At 39.7% G+C, this 23,055-nt stretch overlaps 1 protein-coding gene across 1 annotated transcript in view; it reads left to right on the top strand.

Moving 5' to 3' along the window:
- The window catches only part of LOC125012357 (metal transporter CNNM4), a 45,812-nt gene extending 25,282 nt beyond the window's left edge, over window positions 1-20,530 (top strand). Inside the window, exons 5-7 of the mRNA XM_047592274.1 lie at window positions 8,703-8,799; window positions 15,622-15,800; window positions 16,694-20,530. Coding sequence (XP_047448230.1) covers window positions 8,703-8,799; window positions 15,622-15,800; window positions 16,694-16,969 — 552 coding nt within the window. The 3' untranslated portion in view covers window positions 16,970-20,530. The remainder of the gene's footprint in view (window positions 1-8,702; window positions 8,800-15,621; window positions 15,801-16,693) is intronic.
- Window positions 20,531-23,055: the final 2,525 nt, after the last annotated feature.

Here is a 23,055-nt window from a genome sequence, read left to right as displayed (position 1 = left end):
GGGGGACTCATGGGAAATGCAAAAACCTCAGATCCGCATAATTCAGTGTCCTCGTTCCACTCCTTTTATAGAGCCTATGTGTTTGCATCTGTGTGTGTGTGTGTGAGTATTTCTGGTTGTGATCATCACTGTGGGCAGACAGGCTGTTTGTTTATGACCACAGTGATTCATGTGTCCATAAAGATGCTCCGTGATTCTCACAAAACAGTCGATCTGCACCGGCAGACTTACATGTCTGTTGCGTTCATAGGGTTGTTTCAGAGTTTTTCTTTTGAAGAAAAATGTCTTTGCATAAACAGTAAAAGGACTCGGTGCCAGGATGTTCTCTTTAGACTTTTAAACCTTTACATTTTTCTCTTTCTTTTTTTTTGTGCACTGGTTTGTGTCACTTGTATGTTGTTTCATGTTCGAGACTCAAGTCTACAAATTTAAAGTTCATACGAATACAACAAACAATGCAATAAAAACTAAAAGCAGATATAAAAAAAGTACATAGCAAGTAGATTAACATGGAAGGTGAAGACAAAACTGTATTTCAGTTTGCAAAAAGAAAAAAAACTTGGGTTTTCTGTGTATACCAATCAGGCATAACATTATGACCACCTTCCTAATATTGTGTAGGTCTCCCTTGTGCCTCCAAAACAGTTGTGACTCATCAGAGAATGGACATGGGCCTTCTGAGGGTGTCCTGTGGTGTCTGGAAACACAATATTGTGTCTAATGAATTTGGAGGTCAGGTCAACACCTTGTGCTGTTCTTCATGTGTTCATTGTTGTTTTTAGTTGCTAACTGTCTAACATCCTGCTGCCATCAAGGAGTATCATTGCTATGGGGTCGGGGGTGTCTGATATGGTCTAGGTGGGTGCTACATATCTAAGTCCACACAAATGAAAGCCAGATCCAAAAGTTTCCCAGCAGAACATCGATTTGTTCCGAGATGGTCGATGTTATTCACTTCTCCTGTCAGTGGTCATAATGTTATGGCTTATCTATGTATGTGACAATATAAAATTGAGAAATCAGTACCAGAATTTGCCCATTATTCATTGTTCACACATACAAGGAAATCGTTGCGGTGCTTAGTCCAATAAACATGTCTGGAAAATCTAAGAATAAAAAATATAAATGGGACAATAAACTGTAGACATGGCACATTAATAAACAGAGAGTATTAAAACGTGCATTAACAAATAACGTGCGTTAATGTAACAGAGTGTCTGTGTGTGCGAGCGGGTTATTAGACTTAAGATCCAAATAATAATGAGTTTATTATCTAATTTTCCATCGTTGTTGCTGCGGATTCTCTGCATACCAGGATAATTACGTCAGACCATCGTTCAAGAGCAGCTCTTCCTGTTGTGAACACGAAAAATGGAAAAATGTCCTGTGAGAATAATAATAATCCTGGAGCTTTAAAAGGAGGAATTTCCAGTGTCTTTGTGCGTCTGCCACTTGAGCATGTTGTCGGGATTTCGCCTATTGTACGCGGGCGATGACTCACGCTGCTGCACGCCACTGAAGGAACGTTTGTGTGTCTGTGTGTGTGCATGTGTGTGTGTTACACAGCTTAATGACTCAGTGACTTTGCAAAAAAACGATTGTTCAGTTTGACATCAGCAGCTCATTGTATGACAAACACGTGGTCACAGACCTCAACGCTAGAGACTGGTAAAATAAAAAAAAAAAAATACGACACACTCACGCAACCACACATGTGAAAACCCATGACCAGAATCCCCCTCACACACACACACACACACACACACACTAGGATGAGTGTGTGCATGCATTGTTTATAAGCTCTTAACAAACCTGTGACGGTAAATCCTCAGACATCTGCAGGGGTTCATCTCATTGATTCTTCCTTGTTTGTTTCCTCAGTCTGTTTTACAGTCCTTTTATTGACCTGTTTCATAGCTCACAGTTAAAGCAGTCTTAAAAAGTCTTACATGTGATAACCCCATTTTAAGGCCATGTAAAAGTCTCTAGGTTTAAATTACATTTAGTCAAGTATTAAATCCTTACATCCATTTATTACCACTTCATTTAATATTACGATATTTTTTGTACTTCATGTAGGTCTTAAATTTAACCCACAATGGTCTTAAAACCATTTTAAACAGTCTTAAATTCCACTTGTTCAAACCTGCAGAAACTCATTAAAGGCTACTTTTCCTTACAGTTAACTACAGCGAGCTCTTTCAGCGGGAAACTATATTCTTATTTTTTCTTAGACCTTGATTTAACCAGTTGAGCATGTTGAGGTAAAGAATCTCTTTTGCAAAACCGACCTGGCCAAGAGGCAGCGAATTACAAATCATTCGTACATCATCATATACATACACGTAAAATCAGCAGGGTCGAAATAGGTTAAAAAGCAATGACAAACCCCTTTAAATTTCATTCTCAACAAGCTGTCAAATGGGACCAGATAAGGCAATTTTAAGACAGCCTGCAAGGAGTTCCATGCATAGGGAGCAACATAGCAAAATGGCCTTTTTCCCCCATTTCCGTGAACACTTGAGGGACAGTCAGTGTAAGGAAGTCAGATGATCGTAGGGTATTGTGTCCTTGGGTCCTTATCAAGTAGTTTCCTAGGTAGGATGGGACCACACCAAGGAGAGCTTTATAAATAAGTCATCCAGTGTGCGTATCTCCGGTTGGACAAGGATCACCGTTCTGGTTGTGGGTACACAGTGCAATGATGGGTCAGATTTGTACAACCAGTGACAGTGTACAGTGTCCAGAGACCGTAAACAGGTGGCTGAAGCGTGCATATACAATATGTCACCATAATCGAGCAGTGGGAGAAAGGTTGCTGACGCAAGATATTTCCAAGCTCCACAGGAGACTCAGGACCTGTTCCTAAAATAAAATAAAAGTGTAGAGATTAGGCTTGATATATGGGGTTAGAAAGACAGGTGTTGACTAATATGGAAACCCAAATACTTTTAAGACAGAACCAGTGGTTCTCCAGTGGAGTAGTAACGGCTGATTACTCATCAGATGACTCTACAACTCGTAATTACTAGAGATTTCCCAATCAAAACGTTTTTTTTAAAATGGTCAGACCAGTATGAGGTTTCTGCCAAACACGTTATTCATTTAAGGTCCACCACAAAAAAGTCAAATCATCTTCTTCCTCTTTGTTGGCTAACGTTAAAGCTACCAAAGGGGCACAAAGAAGAAGCAAAATCACATCACTAAACATGTACTAGAGGAAGAACTTTACTCTGGAAAATTAAGTCAGCCAGTAATTATAAATTATGAAATGTGGATGTTTGGCGAGGTGGTATTGAGGTATCATTTAGATATCAACAAACTAAACTGAAAATATTTGAAAGGGAATACAAATAACTTTTATCTATATGGTACCTCTATGCATCGTTAACACATTGTCCTTCAGTAAAACATATTCTTAGACTTTGAACTCTCATTTCTCTTCTGTGGTCCATAAAAAGTTCACTCGCTTCATTTCAACACTGTAACGAGCAGCCCTGTCCTCACCGGACTTCAGATTTCCTTCAGGCTGTAAGCTACTGTGTGCGTTTTTTTTTTTTTTTTTTTTAGTCTTTCAGGACAGTGGTACGTGAATGACTCGCCGGTTTGCTGGATAAACTCTTAAGCGAGGACACCGAGTTCCTCGCTCATGTTGTCAATGAGTCATAACTCACTGACTTGAACTTTGGCCAAGACCCACCTACGACTTAGCTCCTGCACATGTCTTTACAAAGCCACACGCTTTTGTTGGACTTAAGTTAATCAAGGTTGTCCCATCAAGCTCAAATATTTATTTTTTTTTTTTGTGAAGGAGTGGCAACCCTTATCCCTGACCCTCTGACCCCTAACCCTAGCCCTCTGACCCCCTAACCCTAGCCCTCTGACCCCCTAACCCTGGCCCCTTGACCCCTAACCCTAGCCCTCTGACTACCCCCTACCTGGCCCCTGATCCTAACCGGCCCTACCACCCTGGCCTCTGACCCTACCCTACCCTCGTCCACCGCTCGACCCTAACCCTGCCTGACCCAACCTGGCCCTCGACCTACCAGCCCTTGACCCACCTGCCTCGCCTAACCCTACCTCTGACCCCTAACCCTGGCCCTCTGACCCCCTAACCCTAGCCCTCTGACCCCCTAACCCTGGCCCTCTGACCCCCTAACCCTAGCCCTCTGACCCCCTAACCCTGGCCCTCTGACCCCTAACCCTGGCCCTCTGACCCCTAACCCTGGCCCTCTGACCCCCTAACCCTGGCCCTCTGACCCCCTAACCCTGGCCCTCTGACCTACCCTGCCCTGACCCCAACCCTAGCCCTCTGATCCCCTAACCCTGGCGCCCTACCCGCACCCCTAACCCTGGCCCCTGACCCACCTGGCCCTCTGACCCCTAACCCTGGCCCTCTGACCCCCTAACCCTGGCCCTCTGACCCCTAACCCTAGCCCTCTGACCCCCTAACCCTGGCCCTCTGACCCCCTAACCCTAGCCCTCTGATCTCCTAACCCTGGCCCTCTGACCCCCTAACCCTAGACTCTGACTCCCTAACCCTAGACTCTGACTGCCTAATCCTTACCCTAACAGTTTCAACAAGAGTTGATATGAAAACATAACATAAAATTATAGCTACGTAACATATAAATACTCAGGTAAAACTTTTGCACATAGACAAACAGAACTTAGCAGATTTCATAATTGTTTTTAAACTCGTTCTGGGATTCTAAATTTTGAAGTTTGAAATTAGACTGTAGGTCGTTCCATGTAGAAAACGAGCAGAAAAACTATAAACCGGTCTTTCTCAGTTCAGTGTGCACCGTAGGAGCCACAATTGCACAACTACATTTTCACTTTTTCGGGCTTAAAATAGAAGCTTAATGAGTAGCCAAGAATGGATTTGTAAATAAAAACATAACAGTGACTAAACAGGACGGTTCACTTTTAAATATAAGACATAATTTATTTTTGGCTTTTATTTTGGCTCCACCACATTTACAAACTGAACAAAATTTGCACTGCCCATTCACAGATGTCCCACCTTGTGTCTCTTTTCTCAAGCACTGCATGCCTTTCATATTACAGATTCTCAGGCCGTCGTAATTTGACCATTTGGCATCGCTCAGATCTTTGCATTTGCACATTTTTCTTGCTTGTAGCACATCAACTTCAGGAACTGATTGTCCATTTGCTGCCTAAAGTAATCCTAACTTGTGATAGGTGCCCTTGTAGCAGGATAATTCAGCAGTCACTGGTTTGTCGTTATGGTTTAGGGTTTGTCTTAGCTGAGTGGTGTGTATATAAAGTGTTGGGTGTCAGTGTGGCTCTGGGAAAACAGGTCTAACCAAAGCACCGACAGGCTTTACACCTCTCCGACCGCTGCTGCTGCTGCCCTCCACCTCCCTCTTGTTTCTATTCTTTCTCCACTCCCTCCCTCGTGCCTCGCTTTAAATTAAACACCAACCACGCAACCACGGACGCCTACAGATTGGTTGACTCTGCCTCCAACAACAATACAAATGTTGAGAAGTTGGCATAAACCTGGGGACAGAGCCAGTCTTTGCATTAATGGTCAGGATGAAGAAGTCACTCTGCTGCAAACCTGGTGTATGTGTGGTGCAACAGTAGAGTAGACCTTTGTTTATTTTCTCTGTCTGGCTCGCCAATAAAAAAAAAAAAAAAAAAGAGCAGAGAGATAAGGTGTGCAGCAACCGTCTGCTCCTCTTCCAGCTCCCAGTACCCTTGGCATTTGATTACTCAGCACACAGAGCGGAACAGATTATTTCAGGAAAAGGGAATTCGAGTTAACTGAGAAGAACTAGCTAATCACACTGTGCGCTGATAGACGGTGAGTTAATAATATAAGAAATTACAGCGTACGTGCAAGCCTGCACAATTTTACTAGAATGCTCTGCACTCACGCCGACGTCCCAAAACATCCAAAGCATCCAAGACATGTCTCATTTATGCACCTTCTTATCATTTCACTGCTTCATTTTCAGTTGAGTCATGGCCTACTTTGCATGAGAGGTTGCACAAGTTCAGATCTTTGTTCTTGACCTGAATGCATACGTTGAGAACAGACGGCTCATGTGCTACATACTGTGTAGATATGCATAGCCTGTATAAAAACAAGCTGCACCATCAATAGCATTTAATAGTACTACTATCACAATCCTTCTCCATGTGCTGCAGCTAAAGCTCTGATAACTTTAACAAATAGTTGATGTGCAGCCTCCTTCTCTCTGTTGCCACAGGACGTTTGGAGAAGTTGTTAACTGACTGATCCTCTGTCAGTTCCTCTCTGCTAGCGTTAGCTGATGTCTTTTCATATGCATTGCAGTAGTACTTTAGTTGTATTTCAGGACTGATATGTCACGTGAGTTTGGGCTTCATCTCTAGAGAAGTATTTCCACACACTTGATGAACCGTTGCTAGTTTCCTACAACGACCCACTGGACTCCTCACCTGTCTTCTAGGAGACGTCCATGTTTTTATTGTCATGTGATCAGAGACTAGTCAACACAATGCTTTAAGCAGTGAAGTTAACAAACTAGTCGACTAGTAACTCGCCAAAACAAGCAGATTGAATGTATAATCTTTTATGTGTGTTTTCACATATTTAGGTTCACATTTCTGAACAAATCCTGAAATGATAAGTAGATCAGACGAGCAGATTTCTGCTCTAATCAGCCGTGAAGATAGTTGTGATCTTAATTCAGCAGAGCGTAATAAATAAACTTGTGCCTCCTCCTCCTCCAGATTATTAATGGCTGGGTTTGAGGTTTTATCTGTTAAATTCCTTAAGAAAAAAAAAAAAAAGGCCAAGTCAAAGCAGCGGTTTCTTGGTGTTCAGTTCAAGCACCTCGTTTGTTAATGATCTGCAAAAGTGGAATTATTAACTCCGGTTGCATTTCATACGCTTTTCATTTCTCCTTGAAACGTGACTGGATGTTGTGACACTTTGCCGACCGACCTGCGGCTGCACGGTTAAGAGGGACGGACGCGTTCTCGTTTTAAAACAATTTAAAACGCTTTTTAAATGTCTATCACGCAGGTTTGATAAGGACTGCGGAACGTGATGCAATGCTCCATACGCCGTCCCGTTCGCCCTCTGCTCTTTTGTCTCGCCTTTCTTTTACCACCTGTTACGCTTTCATCAGCCCGCTCCCTGTGTTTGTGGGCGGGAGTGGGAGGACGGAGGGAAGGAGGGATGACAGTGTGGATTAACTGTGCTGTGTTGTTGCTGCAGTTCACACATTCCTGTCGGCGGATACGGGCCAACACAGAGGCCTCCTTAACCCCCTTCTGTCCTCTCAACCTTGCATCTCCCACTGGGTTTCCTCTAACTTCTCCATCCATCCATCCATCCATCCATCCAAACGGCCTCTCCTTCTCCTTCTCCTTCTCCTTCTCCTTCTCTTGCATCGTCCTTCTTCTGTAGACGCCGCTGTGTGAATCATGCTTCCGTTCATGCTGTTGTCTAATCAAAGCCAAGGAAGAAACACGTTTCCTCCCACGAGTGATGCAAAGTTCCTCCAGAGGACAGTTGCTAATAAACACCGTGTCGTCTTGTTGCAATTTATATGAGTGTACCGCCCTCTAGTGGCCGAGCTGCATATCATTTAAGAGTCAGACGTAACAACTTCATCAAGAAATATATAAGAACAATGAGAAAAAGAAGAAGAAGAAACCAGAAATATTAGACATTTTATATCGACACATCTATATACATTTTCAAAAACAAAACAATTCATGTGTTAATCCAGAAAATCACAATATTGATCCTTCAAGGAAGTAGTTTTGTTGCAGTTGCTTGCCATAAAGGGACACCGATCAGGCATAACATTATGACCACCTTACTAATATTGTGTAGGTCTCCCTTGTGCCTCCAGAACAGTTGTGACTCATCAGAGAATGGACATGGTCCTTCTGAGGGTGTCCTGTGGTGTCTGGAACCAGGATGTTATAAGTGGGGGGTCTTTGGGTCCCATAGGTTGAGTGGAGGAGCCTCTCTCTGTGGATCATCCCTCAGATACTTGATCAGTTTGGGATGTAGTGAATTTGGATTTTTGGAATTTTTTGGAATTAGTTTTCATCTTTGTATTTATTTATTCGTTTTTTTAGTTATTTCTAAAGCATTTTTGTATGTTTGCCTGCCATCAAGGAGTGTCATTGCTATGGAGTGGGGGGGTCTGGTCTGGTCTAGGTGGGTGCTACGTGTCTATCCACATAAATGAATGGTCTTAATGTTGTGGCTGACTGATCAAATTATATTAAAAAAAAAAAAAAAGGATCAGATAAAATACTAAAATAAAATAAATGGTAAAGTTATTGCGCAAGTACCAGACAGTGAATTATTATCACTGCGATACATGAAGTATTTACAGAGAAGTTTACATTAAACCATAATTGTTCTGTGGTTCTTTCGGGTTGAATGAGTCTGTTAGTTGTAGTTTATTTCTGTGGCGTCACGTCTGAAGGAGCTGAAAATCCATCCACATGACTTCAGGAGGAATTTAGTGTCACATGATGTTTCTCTGCCCTTTTAACTTGGTGCAACGTTATATTTTCATATCCACATTTCTGGACATCAAAACAGATTAAAGCACATGCGATGTTTTTTTTTTTTATTATTACTCTTAAGTGAGAGTCTAAATTTAATGGGCTGAGGATGAGTTAACGTTTCTGTCCATGTCTTGTGTTGAATCCTTCAGGGTCGAGTGGAGGTGGAGGCCGGAAACGAGAACATGAAGTTTGAGACTGGACCTTTCTCCTACTATGGAGTGATGGCGCTCAGTGCTCCCACACTGGGTGAGTCCTTAAACCCTCCTCTCCCTCCTTTCATCTCCTCCCTTCCACCCTCCTCACCCCTCCCTCTGTTTATTGTTACACTATACACAACCACTTTAATAAATGGCATTAATAAACCGGTTCCACTTAATATAATCCATCCTTATTAAAAAAATAAATAAATAAAAGACACGTTAATGAAGTATAACCATTAACGTGTCTTGTAGCTTTTATCTCTCTGCATTTAATCCAAAACTTTAAAAAATAAAAGCTTTTTAAATACCACCAGTTGCTTGTAATAGAGAGGAATCGACTCCCAACGAGCAGATTAAAAGTCAAACAGCGCCACCTGGTGGACAACGTGACACACTCGGGTTTTCTCTTAAACAACCTCAAATGACCCTGTGCATGCAAACATACTATGGTTTTTACTGTTCATTCACTTCCCAGCAGGAACAAAAGTGACCCCTTCTTGTACCATGTGATACTATAAGTTTGAAGTTTTGAAGGGAGAAGGTTTGATTTGACGTCACTGAGAACAGGGGACGACTCACGGGGGGGGAAGTGGGATGTAGTTGTGGTTTATTAACTTCCCCCTTCCTTTCTGTCTCTCCCTCACAGACATAATTAATTTCTTCAACCCTCTCTACCAGTTTATTTTTTTTTTCTGCTGCACTCAGTCATTGGTTCGGTCTTTTCATTCATGTCTCTGTCTGATACTCATGTAGATATTGAGGTGATAAAAGCTCAGTCTGACAGATGTGGAGCTTTTATTTTATTTTTATTTTTAATTTGGTGCACAAATTTAGCCAGAGTTATGGACTTAACTGATCCACAAAGAGAACAATATTTGTCACCAGCAGCTCAGTTACACATAAAAAAAATTAATAAGTGTAAGACAGTTAAAAAGCAATTATAAATAAATGAAATAAAATAAAATTAATTTAAATTCAATTCAATTAAATACTGATTAAGAGTAGCTCAGTTGCACATAAAAAAATAAATAGGTGTAAGGCAGTTAAAAGAGCAATAATAAAAAACTAAATAATGATACTATAAAAATAAAATACAATAAATAAATTAAATTAAATGCCTATTCACAAATAAATAATTAAATAAATAAATGTAAGCATGTTAAAAAAAAGTATAAATAAAACAAACATGCAATAAAATTAAAATACAATAAATAAAATATACAAGTAAAATAAATAAAAAATAAATAAAAAATACAAGATTTGCATATGTACAAAGTAAATATACACTTACACATTGGAAGGATAAATGATCCTGTGAAAATGTTTCAGGGCTTTGTAACGACCTTTTCTTGCCATTAATCTGACATAAATGTAAAAAGCTTTACTGTTCTCATCCCTTTTCCCTCTGTAACAGATTATTCTTCCAGGTTCTTCCGTGAACGCGCTTCCTCAGACTCTTTCATCAAACTTTCCGCCTTAAAAATTCTCCTTAAAGCAGTTTCATGTTGTTTCCCCGTGGAACAACGTCTCCCTGTGGGGTTTTTGCATGTCCTCACCGGGGTCTGGAAGAAGCTCTGTCTCTCTCGCTGACTGTCCCTCCTTCCCCTCCACCCTCCTCCCTCCTCCCTCTGTCCTCCCGTCAATCCCCCCTCTCTCCTCGTCTCCTCTCAGTGGCTGCGCCTCGTCCCCGCCACCTCTCCTTTAAGAGGTTTTCTCTGTTCTCTCGGTTGCCAGGTAAACGCCGGCATGTCGGGGTGCTTTAACACCGAAGGACAGACAGGGCTCAGGGGGGGAGGAGGGAGGAGGGAGGATGGGGAGGGGTTGTAGAGCCAGGTGTAGCTTTTCTTGTGCATGCTGGGTAAATTGATGCATGGTCAGAGAGGCCAGAAAAAATGACCTTTTGCGCTACTTTTTATAAGTTCTGACAGTTAATAAGTGCTGATTTACCCTTTAAAGTCAGCAAAGACGACGTTTTTTGGTAAATAAGCTCTTTGTTTAATCAGAAACAGCTTCCTCTATGTCTGGGTCAGTATTTTATTTGCGCGTATTTTACGGAGCAGGTTGGAGGCGCTCACTTTGTCTCCCGGCGTCATTTTAAATGTACAAGATCGACTCAGACGTCACTGAAAATGCTCAGCTTAAGAAGAAAAAAGTGTTAAAATGAGGGATGTATTACTTAAGATTAGCAGACGAGAAAATCCAGGCTCTTAAAACAAGTAGATGAGTTTAACATAGTCGGTCACATTTTGTCCAATCACCACACGACATTTTTATGGGATGATTCTTAAAAAATGATATATATAGTTGAGTCAGTTGGAATTGAAAGTTAGTTACAAATATATTGCAGTCGTTGTCATGTGATGAATCCACACTTGACTCACACACTACTTTATATAAAATAACTAAGAAAGAGGAAGAAGTCGATTTAACACACTTCCTTAAAAGTGTCATGTGTTTGTAATGTAATTTTCCATATAAAATTTGATATATTGCCAAAAACGAAAACTGTCATGTCATGATTATCTCAACTCAAGAACGAAATCAAAACAAATGTTGAAAGGAAGTTGTTGTTAAGCTTGGATGATGTAGTCATTTTTATTAATAAGTGATTGTTCCCATAATAAATAATTATGGATTTTGCAAAGACATGATCATAATGAACATAAAAAAAAACATTTCTTTTTTTATTTTTAATAAAAATGTATGTAAGACTTCAAAAGTCCCTCAATTATATATTGACCCAGATATAAAACCTCACAGATATCTCAAAAATAGTACTTTTAGATTAGTAGATTTCGGTTGATACAAGGGAAATATTTAACATTTATTGTTGTACATTAACATTTAAATAGCAGGAAAATGTTGCATGTGCCAACGCCATTGTTTTAAATTAAGGTCGTTTGTCTTAAAACCAGTAAAACTTGTGTTTTCCTGAATTCTTAAACTCAAAAGTTGAATGTCAGCTTAAATATTTACTAATATTTAATATTTAGTTTGTCTCGTTTTAATTTTAACTAACTTTGTAAATAAATAAGCATATTTTGCTTTGGTTTAAGATATTTCCTCTAGTCCCCTTGACAAAAGTCTAAAAGTTTAATTAAGGCCTGACTAACGAATAAGGAAATTTTAAGTTGAATATTACAGGTGTTAGAACAACGTTGATGCATTGCTGCAGATCGTGAGGTGTTTTGACAAACGGCAGCGGAGAACGAGTCAGTTCCCACATAGAAAAACCTTGAAAACCCTTTTACATAGTAAAGTTGTGATTCTTCAAGTTGACTAGTGAGGGCGCTGCAGAGTAACACACCACAGCTTTGCTGGTCCCCATAAACTTCAAATTAAATTCAAACATTTAAACCAACACACTTTTATTTCGGACATTTAAAATAGTTTATGTGCACCACATTTTAAAGGAGTAGAGTAGATTTAAGATGTTTTATAATAAATTAGAGAAATATAAATGTGATGGATGCAGAGGAGAAACAAGGGGACAGTGGAAGCTGATCAAAGAGTTTATTTGCCGAAATGTCAACGCTGTTTTTGAACCGTCAGGGACCTGATCACGTGGCACGTTTTAAAAATAAAACGGAGAAGGATGGGAGTCCATCAAGAGACGCCCAGATGGGACTTGAACCCCTTTAAGGACCCCTCGAGGTGTTAATCTGTCTCCTCTCTGCAGCATCAACTCTGCATCTTAATAAACAGCCTCATACGGTTCAATCCTCCAATATTTAAAAGGAAGCTGTTGAGATGCAGCCAGCGATGTTTTTAGTTTTTGTAGACTGGTTTAAATATATAGTGATAGATATTAACATCTGTTGTAGATTGTAGTTTTTATGTAGCACGTCGGATCATCACCAGAGCCCAGTTCCACATCTAATCCAGTGCCTTCACGGTTTTGTAGTCGATGCTGAAAATGTTTGTGCGTGTGGGGATTGTTGTTTGGAATTGGGGCGTCTTAACTCTTCCTCCTTAACTTTAGAAACGCTAACAAGTCACAAGTAGATACTGACTTTTGTAAAAAAAAAAAAAAACCTTCTCTGATTAAAAGTATTACAGATCCAGTTGGGAACTTTGCACCTTTTAACCATAGACTGTATATAAATATGGATGACATGTCCCCCGCTTCCTTGCTTTTGGTCAAACTGATGCTATTTTCCTGGGGACATGTGCGACTTCGGAGCCGGGGTCTGATCAGTTTGGTCCGAGGGCGGAGCCACGATATTGATGCCCCGCCCACACTTCCTCTAGACTACTATACAACATTCACCTCTACCTCCATCCTTATACAAGGAAATGCTGGATTCACTGTACACGGCCTGTTACTATAGCGCCAAAAATAAATAAATAAATAACTTAAACAAAACTCAAACAAAAGATATTAACCTTTAATCATCAATATTATATTAACTACCTAAAATGACAGAAGTCATCCTTGGAAAACAAAAATGTGATGTGTATTTTAGTGTTATGAGCATGGAGGAGGCGGAGCTTATGATCTATACTGCAGCCTCCAGTCACCAGGGGGAGCTCTACTCGCTTTGGCGTCACTTTTGAGGAGCAGTCCCGATGTCCATCTTCAAACAGCCTATGGTTGTTCCACAGATTACGATTACATTGACAATATTTTAAATCATTCTGATTGTAGATTAAAAACTTAAATGCTAACATGCTAAATAAAATTACCCTAAAAAAAGGTATCAGAATGAAACTTGCTATTCCATTGAGTCTTCCAAACATAAGTATATAGAGGATACAGAATTGGAATTTCCATTATACACCAATCAGCCACAACATTATGACCACTGACAGGAGAAGTGAATAGCATTTAAACCATCTTGTAACAGTTCAGTGTTCTGCTGGGAAACCCCCCCACTCATCTCTTTAAGCTCAATCAGGCGTGTAACAAGGAAGAACTTGTCCAGAATTATCTAAACTGTTGGGAAATATAGAAAAGTTTCCTTCTGGATCCCACATGTTTAAATCTAACCACTAACTAGAAACCCACCCATTCCCTGAACGCTAACGCAGTTGACGTGTCCAGGTAAAACTGTTTCCTATGACTCACTGAGGCCCCCTGCTGGACGACTCACACTTACTGGTAATAATAGAGACACAGTAACATGCTCGCGTGTGAAGTGAGTGCATGACACATGCAGTGCGGTGGGTGATGCACACTGAATGTTAATCATTGTAGTTTCAGTGTAATGGAGCAGACATTGGAGAACAGCTTGGCAAAGGAAATGTTTACAACTCGTGGAGAGAATGTGAAAGTGTGACTAAGAGGTTCATTGCAAAAAAAAAAAAAAAAAAGGAGCGTCATCTGTCTGGGTTAGATATTGCATTTTAACCTTTAAACTCCTAATTAAGCCGTTATTACCTATTCAGTTACCTTTCTAGTAAGATAATAAAGATCTGTAGCTCTGTAGTTACTTCTCAAATGAGAATGTTTCCAGCTCAGAATTGTCTTTTTACTGAATGAGACGCCATTTGGACATCACCTTGAGCTCCTGAGACCTGAGCTTTTGTTCCTTTTTTCATTTCTCAGGTTTAGTAGGTCTGAAGAAATATAAAAACTAAAGTATCATCTTTGAACAGGAAGGTTATTTTCCAGAAGGTTTCTGTAAAAAAAAAAAAATGATGTCCTCATGTGTGGACACGGGGATTATTTCACTGTATCTAATAATAAAGTCACCAATGTGTAACAAAATATAAAACTGAAGACAGTATTGCAAATAGTGATTAATCAATCTATATGATTAATCTATGTCTACTGTTGATTAATAAGCATAAATAAGTTACAACTGTAAAATGATCTGCACTGCATTGCACAGCATGTTTTCTCTGACGAGAACCGACTAATGAGTCCGGGAAGTTGTCGATGTTATTCATCTGGGCAGCGTCTGTTTATTTTTTGTAAACCCATTTCTGCAGATTTTGGATTTTCTTAAGAACCCTGTTTTTCTTCTTTTTGAGAAATGACGCACTGAGTATTTTTTCCTTTTCTGTTAACAATAATACATGTGTTGCTGGTTTGCGTCCTGCATTGCTCTCAACATTTTAAATATGTTATACTTTGTTAACGTCTCAGTTCTAATTGACCCTCATACCTGATTTAAATAGCTTAAAAAAATTTAAATATGCTAAAAAAACAAAATGCATATATTAATATTTCTTCTGCTTTTTTACATAATTATTTTAATCCACTTATAGTAATCACAGATACCGAAAGTTTGATTCATTTCTGACTTTTAACCCTAGTGTTTGTGATTCATTGAAATTGTTTGGGGGAAAAAATACAGAAAAAATGAAATATTTTCAGTAATATTAATAGAAAGTGGATTTTTTCCTGGCGTATTATTAGAGTCTTGGACATGTCAGTGATAGTAGCAACATTGATTTTGATAGGTTTTATTTTTGTACCTTAATGGTAACAACGTAACAATTAATCTAAATTTAGTTTACACTGTGTAAAAATGGAATATTATGGAATTTGCTGAAAATACACACATTTACATAAAAAAAAAAATGGAAAAGGACAGTTTTGTCCTGATCAGGGCATGAGGGTTAAGTAGTATAGTAGTAATATCTCGATGCTGCTGACTTGGTGTGAGAGATGTTTGTTTGAAGGGGAAATAACTCGACTTTCCTTTTAACCTCGTTGTCTCTGGTGCTCTCACAGATCTAACTTAACCTTTTACTTTGTGCTTTCCACTCATATAAACTTAACCTGCATTGAAGCTAAGCTGCATTTTGCGCCCTCGAGAACTTTGTCGGTCCATATTTGCATCAAAGGACCCGTGAACGTCACTGGTCAAACGGGCCTGAGAAATCCTTAAACGTGATTACGTTTTCCGTGTCTTTGCAGAGTTCCGCTCGCCGTCCCACCTCAGCGGCTTGAACCGGACGGCGTCTCTGAGCGGCACAGACAGGACCGAGTCTCTGTCCGTCAGCGGCAGCAACAGCCAGCTCAACAACAGCATACCCCTGCAGCAGTACACGCCCGACTTCTACGTCCGCGCCCTCACCGACCTGCAGTTTGTCAAGGTCAGTTCAATCAGTTTAATCTTTGCCGGAACAAGTAAGTAGATAACACATTAGATGTAGTGGAACATTTCTGCAGCACCGTTCTGCTGCCTGAGCATTTATAAAATCAAATCAAACGTAAAAAGGCTTGAAACCACCATCACTAAGTGATACGGTCTGTAAAAGTCGAAAAAAGCAACAACCTGCAACTGGTGTTCAGTATCGTGGGTTGATACAGGCGTTTTTTAAATGATCGCATTTCTTGTGGTTATTTATTTTAGGTCGGCCGTAAACCAAAACCGCATCCAAAACCAAAACCACAAAGACGACTTCTTGTCCTTCTCCTTTCATTTTTGTGGTGGTTGGTTAAGAAGTTTGATGAGGTATAAAAGAAGGAGATTATTATTGCAGTGCAAACCTAAAACAAAACCACAAACTTTCTTGGAGTTGCATTCGAAGATTAGGAAGTTTGTGGCGTTGGATGATCACAACAGAACATTTTTAGAGAAGAGAACGAATATTTTCTGGAGCCAGAATACAAGCTAAGTCTAAAAACCTGTGCAATACACGTTCACACGTTTACACATTTATCACTGCTGCAATTAAAAAACAATATATATCTCATTTGGCCAATGCAGAATATTAAAAGATCAGTAAAGGTAAATGTCACAGTTGACAATTGAAAACAGTTGACAATAATTATAGCGTGAATCACTGAGTAAATACTAAAATATGAACAGTCTAAGTAACTGAACAACCCTAGTTGTGTAGAACAAACGTGAACTCTATTAAAAGATGCACAAACCATCTTTAAAGTGGTTTTGAAGCTCAGTGTGTTGCCTCCGCCAGTCGCCATCTTGGTTGCGTTAGCCTCCACTGAACGTGTTTTCCGTTTTGTCCCCGCCCCCCTCCAGATCACACGGTCTCAGTACCAGAACGGCCTGGTGGCGTCGCGTCTGGACAGCACGCCCCAGTCCCCCGAAAGCGGCCACAACGCGGATCAGACGACCCCGCCGCCGTCCGTCGTCGCCATCGTCGACGCCTCCGCCGCCGCCAACTCCACTATAATGGACCCGGGAGCGGACTCCGCCCCCTTGGAAAACGGCCCGGACGAGACGACGCTCCTCCTCAACGAGCAGAACTCACCGCACACAGCCAATCACCACAGCCAGCTGGAGAACAGCATTTGACCCCACCCACCTTTCACCACCCACCCCCCCCCAAAGTCCTCCACGTCTGAGTGTGTGTTTGTTTGCAGACGATTCTCACGTTTTTCCGGGATGACAAAGATTGTAAAGCTTTTTCCTTTGTTCCTCGAAAACGGACGTGTCGCCGGTTTGAGTGTCTTCCTCCGTGTGTGTGTGTGTGTGTGTGTGTCTTCAAGTTCATTGTCCCTAATTAGAGACTCAGGGAGACTCCGCCCTCCTCACCCTCCTCACCCTCCTCACCCTCCTCCTGATGTACATAACACAAAAGTGCGGAGCCGGGAGCCGCAAACCAACCCCGCCAACGCCGCATGTGTAGCAGCTCCTCCTCCTCCTCCTCCTCCTCCTCCTCCGTTGCATCCATACAGCTAGAAGACAAAGAGCATGTCAGCACAGCAGAGTAAAAATATCCAGTAGAAAAATCATAGCGAGATATTTATTAATGCGTGAGGCAGACACACAAAACCACCTACTGACTTTCTTTCTTTTTTTATGAGTGGAGGTGAGGGTGGATCTGTCAGACTACATATATACATATATAAATCCATATATATATATATATATATATATATTTATATATGTATGTTTCCTTCCTTGTTTTCTTCGTAGAAACAGCGAGTAGCCGAGAGCCTTTATCCCGGAGTTGTTAAAGAGATTCACCGCCGATAGACAGCCAGTCTGTATTGTGATGACGACAATCAACATGAATGTGTTAAGTTAAATGTGTAGGGTACGTTAACTGTGGCCACTCCGCTGTATCTCTCTTTATTCTGTGGTTCCTCTTTCCCCTCTCTCCGAGTTTTAACATTAAAATCTGGTTTTGTTCTGTTTGAGAGCAAAGAGAGGATGTGTGTGTGTGTGTGTGCGTGTGTGCGTGCGTGTGTGTGTGTGCGTGTGTGTGACCAAAAATGAAATATCCACCAGCTGACACGGTGGCAACACAAACCAAAAGCAGGAAGTTTGATCACCTCCTGGTTAGAAAATACTTTAAGAAATCTGAGACTTTATTTATTCTGTGTGTGTCTGTTGATGAGGGAGTAGGGGCAAGAAGTGTAATTTTTATTTTTGCCTTCATTGTGAGATTTTATATGTTATAACAAGTGTTCCTTTGCATTCAGTGGTAATGTTTGGGTTTCCTTCCCTTTCTTTTTTTTTTTTTTTTGTATAAATCTGGGTGAAAGATGTGTGTATGGTGGGGATTATCAATCTAACACAAGTGAAATTTTTTACTGTTTGTATTTCTGTAGCCAAACGCACCGCTCGGCCAAATGTTTTAATGGAAGGACGATGTTCACAGAGCTGCGTGCACTCCAGTCAGACCTTTACTGTACCCGCAGAGGAAATTTTAAAAGGAATATTTGTTTGGAAACCACCCAAAAAAACAAACAAAAAAAAACACCTAAAGTTTGCAGCGATTTATAGTTTTTACCACTTAATCCCTTAATCACAGGTGAATCCAATGAGTTCCTCAAACTAAACAGGGCAAATGAAAATCTGGGTTTAATTAGCACCCGTATTATTTATCACTCAATCAAATTGTTTTTTCCTCTTATAACGGTCGCTGCTTTTTTCTTTTCCGAAAATCGTTTTTCCGCTGAGGTCAGCTGAACGAACACTGTGAAACCTCATGAGAAAGATAGAGAACTACTGAAGAGCAAGGATCCTCCGAGTCCTAAAAGAGGAAATACGAAGCACTTTTTTTCCATTTTTTTTTTTTTTTTTTTTTTTTTCGTTGCGAACAATTGAAACCAAATCATGAGCTCACAGTGACTTCATTTCTGTTTTTCAGTGAATTTTTTGTTGTTTTGGACGTGGCTCTTCTGACGGTGCCAAGTCACGGGTGTTCAGATTTTATTTTATTTTATTTATTTTTTATGCAAATTACTCCCTTTATGATTTTTTTTTTTTTTTTAACATGAAATTAAATCTCTGCCAAAGAGAGTTTTCTGAGTGGTGTTGCCTTATTTTACCTGATCCTTAAATATTCCCTGGTACAACAGATGATCACATTCAATGTGGAGTTTAAAACAAACTGGGTCTTTTTTTTATTTTTTTTTTAAAAAGTGGAAAGAATGAAATTAAATAGAGATTTTCAATTGTGTATAAAACTTTAGAAAAGGTAATTTTTTTAGATCCAGCTTTTTTTTTCTTTTTTCTTTTTTGCAGTTCTCTGTCTAAGCTGATATGTTCTTAAGGTAAAGATGTGTAAACATTCGAGCACCGCATTTTTATTTTTTTATTTTAGATTAAAGAGCACTTAGCAGAAACGTGCAATTTTCTGAAGCCATTTGTAACTTCTCCCCAAAAAACAACTCAGATCCTAGAAGGCAATTTTTTTTTTTGCATTTATTTTTATTTTATTTTTTATTTACAACCAACATTTCTGCGATGTGTGAGAGGCGGCGAGGGCTGTTGGCTAGCGGAAATATTCATCCTTTTATTTTCACATCTGCTGCTTGGATAAACTTCTTCCTCTCTCTGGACACTAACGATATATTTCTATTTTATTTTATTGTTTTCCCCCTTTGTCCAGATCAGACACAGCCTCCAACAACGCCTTTAACTCTTTAACGAGGCTACATTAGCGCCACCTGCAGGCGTCTTAACTCGATCGGTTCCACTGGCTTCTGAGGAAACGCTTCCTGTTTGTATCTTTTTTTTTTTTTCGCCAGAATTTCTTTTTCAAACAACTTGGACTTTTCGGTGAGTTAGAAAATGGAAAAGCACTTTTAGGTAGGAGGAAGAGAGGAAGAAGGACCCAGTATTTTTCCCAAAAGATACAAATTTGCCAAAGTGAACTGTCGCAATGCTGTTACGGTCAGAATTTCAAAACCGTTTTTTTTTTTTTTCTTTTCTTTTCTGTGCCAATTCCTTAACGTGACACTGCATATTTTATTCATTTATTATTTTTACATTTGCAGCTCTCAGACTCATCTTTCTGTCGCCATCACTGTCCCTTTGTCATGACTGTACCAGAATGTCTTCTGTGTGTTCACGTGTGATTTATTAACACAAACTCCCGTTTCAACAGACTCTTTCTTCTTTGGTGGTTTTGTACATTTTTACACCTGGAATCGTTTTTAAAATGTGTTCATGTCTTTGAACCCCCCCCCATCCTCCCCCCGTCCTCCTCCCCTCCTCCTCCTCCTCCCTGCCGCCACACACATCTGCTTTAAATCGTACTGGGTTTGGTTATTCGTTATCGTGTGTGTGTGTGTGTGTTTGTGTGTCTGAATGTGAGAGTGAATCGGGTCGGATTATTTTTTTTGTACCTCAGAACACTGTCAGTAATCGTGGTGGACAACCATCTTCTTCTTTTTTTTTTTTCTTTTTTTTTTTATTATTATTATTTGTCATGAGTTTGATTTGGGAACTGAGCGAATGGAGTTTGGGGAAAAATAAACAGTTTGTTCTTCATTGTCTCTGGCATGAGTTTAACTTAAACAAGAGAAACGAGATGTAAATACTGTTTTATAATTTCTGTCTTAATGAGTTTTGAAGATGAAGAAAGTTATTAATAAACCTGAGATATATTTCTCTACGGAGCCTTGTGATCGTCCCAGTTTCTTCTGAACTTAACCACAACATCGACCTGGAATTCATTAGTGTTAATGTTACTTAGACATGGACCACCCACCCAAACCAGACCAGACACCCCCCACCCCATAGCAATGACAATGACGGCCCACGTCCATTCTCTGACAAGTCACAACTGTTTTGGAGGCACAATATTAGGAAGGTGGTCATAATGTTGTGGCTGATTGGTGTGTAACTATACTGTGGTGTTGCCAGACCGGCGAAAAAAAATTATATTTTCAACCTGTCATTTTTAAGACTTACAGTAATCATAGCTAGTCAAGTTAGCATGGTTAGCTCGTTGCCTCTGCTACAAAAAGACATAAAAGATATAAAAAGAAAATGAGAGAATTAAATTTTAGTGCTAATTTTCTAGTGCTATTGGTAAATATAAATTATTATTATTATCATTTTGCATTCAATTTTAAGCTATTCCTTTACTAAAAATACGTTGGATTCATTTTATCGTGAGTTTAAAGAAACACCTATGGTTTAGAAGAAAACGTGAATATTGTGAAAGGAGATGCTTTCTTTCTTCCGGGATTGTGTAGTTGTAATTCTTTCACTCTGAATAAGTTGATGTAGAAATGTAGAAAACTCTGCTTTGACGTTTTTTAATTCGGGAAAATTACCCAATATTACACATCTGTGGGGTGCATGTGTAGTTCAAGGACAAATAGGAGTTCATTTGTTCGGAAGTGTTTCCAATTACTTTAACAAGTGTTCATTGCTTATTGCATTGGTTTGTTTAAAATACTGAGATTTGTGATCTTCACAACCAATGATTGGTGGCAACAGACGAAGGAGCTTTTTTGTTGAGCCCAGACAAAATAATTGTCATTGTTGTCGCTCATCAGGCTGGAAAAGGTTCCAAAACCTCCACAAATAATCCACAGTCAGAATAGTTTGGTTTAAATGTTTGGACATCGTCATGTTTGGAGATGAACCAACGCTGCATTCCAGCATCAGAAACTCATCCCTCCATGAAACATGGGGGCGCTGGTGTCCTGGTTTGGGCCTGTTCTGCTGCACCTTGTCCTAATTGATGCACTCAATGAAAGAACGCGATGGATGTTCATGTCAAAGTCCAACAGAAATGTTGTTCATTTGTTCTGAGGGATGGGCTAAAATTCCCCCTGTAGACGACTGATCAGCAGTTACCAGAAACATTTAGTCGCTACACAAGGAGCTCACAGCAGATACTGAAAACAACATACTTTTACAACTTACAGATAACTCCTTATTGACATGGTTTAGTCACTCAGGTCTTTTTCTGAGAGGCTGTTTGGTTTTCCTTGTTGTATCTTGTCTCGTTTCCATCCTGTCTTTGATTGTTGGGTCGGTTTCTGCTTCTGTCGCTCCGCCCTCATTAGTTTCACCTTCGTCTTTGTTTTGTCTCAAGTCGTCTGGGGTGTCACTCTTTTTTGTCCCACACTCGTGCTTCCTTGTGTTCCTGGGTCTAGTTTCGACTCTCCTGTTTTTTTGTTGTTTTTTGTTTTTTTTTGTTTGAAGTTGAGTTTTATTTCTAAGTATTTTTTGCTCCCTGGTTCCACCTCTCCACACCTCCTTCCCTTTCTACTGTTCGTGACACATATGATTCATCATTAACTAAAACAATAGTTTTTTTCATAATATTGATGTTTTGAGGATATTTTTATGCAGAAATTCTTGTGAACTCTGTTTCGTGGAAGTGTCTCTTGGAAGTGTTTCCAAGTGTCGGAAGTTTTACTTGAGTTTGCTGAATTGACTCCAACTGTATGCTCTAATGGTGACTAACTACGTAAGTCATTCACTAAGTTTAACATATGGAAGAGTACTAGGGCCATCCATGAGAAAAAAAATAAGAGGAGTACTTTGAGAAAAAGGTCAAAATGTTGAGAAAAGAGTCGAAATTTTGAGGAAAAAAGTCAAAATGTCAGTTCATAAGTTTAACATATATATGGAAGAGTATTAGGGCCACCAATGAAAAGAAAAAAATGAGAGGAGGTAGATTTAGATTTTTTGAGAAGAAGCTGAAATTTTGAGAAAAAAAGTCAAAATTTTGAGAAAAAAATTTGAAATTTCGAGAATAAAGTCGACCTTCATAACGGCGGTACCGTATGGAGTATTGGTGCCTAATAAATAATTAATTTTAATTAAGAATATATATATATAAAAAAAAATGAGGAGGTAAATTTTTATTCAACGCACATTTATTCAAAATATTTTCTCTTTCTAGTTTCTTTTAATATTTAATCTCATTGTTTCAATCATATCATATCATCAACTTTAATTAATTTCTTGAAAATCATAATCATAACTCCTGACCCTCATTTCACCAGCACCCAACCTCTCCCTAACCTAACCTCCAACCAAGCCTTCATACGCATATTTAATCGTTTACGCTACATTACTCCTCAAAAAGAGGTTAAATCTGTTGTTAATGCATGAATAAAAGTACACACTTCTATTCGAGGCTTGGTTGACGGTTAGGGAGAGGTCGGGTGCTGATGAAA

The sequence above is a fragment of the Mugil cephalus genome, chromosome 8, assembly GCF_022458985.1.
Source record: "Mugil cephalus isolate CIBA_MC_2020 chromosome 8, CIBA_Mcephalus_1.1, whole genome shotgun sequence".
Taxonomy (NCBI): domain Eukaryota; kingdom Metazoa; phylum Chordata; class Actinopteri; order Mugiliformes; family Mugilidae; genus Mugil; species Mugil cephalus.
The sequence above is the reverse complement of the archived record's forward strand: the minus strand, read 5'-3'. Positions and strand labels throughout refer to the sequence as shown.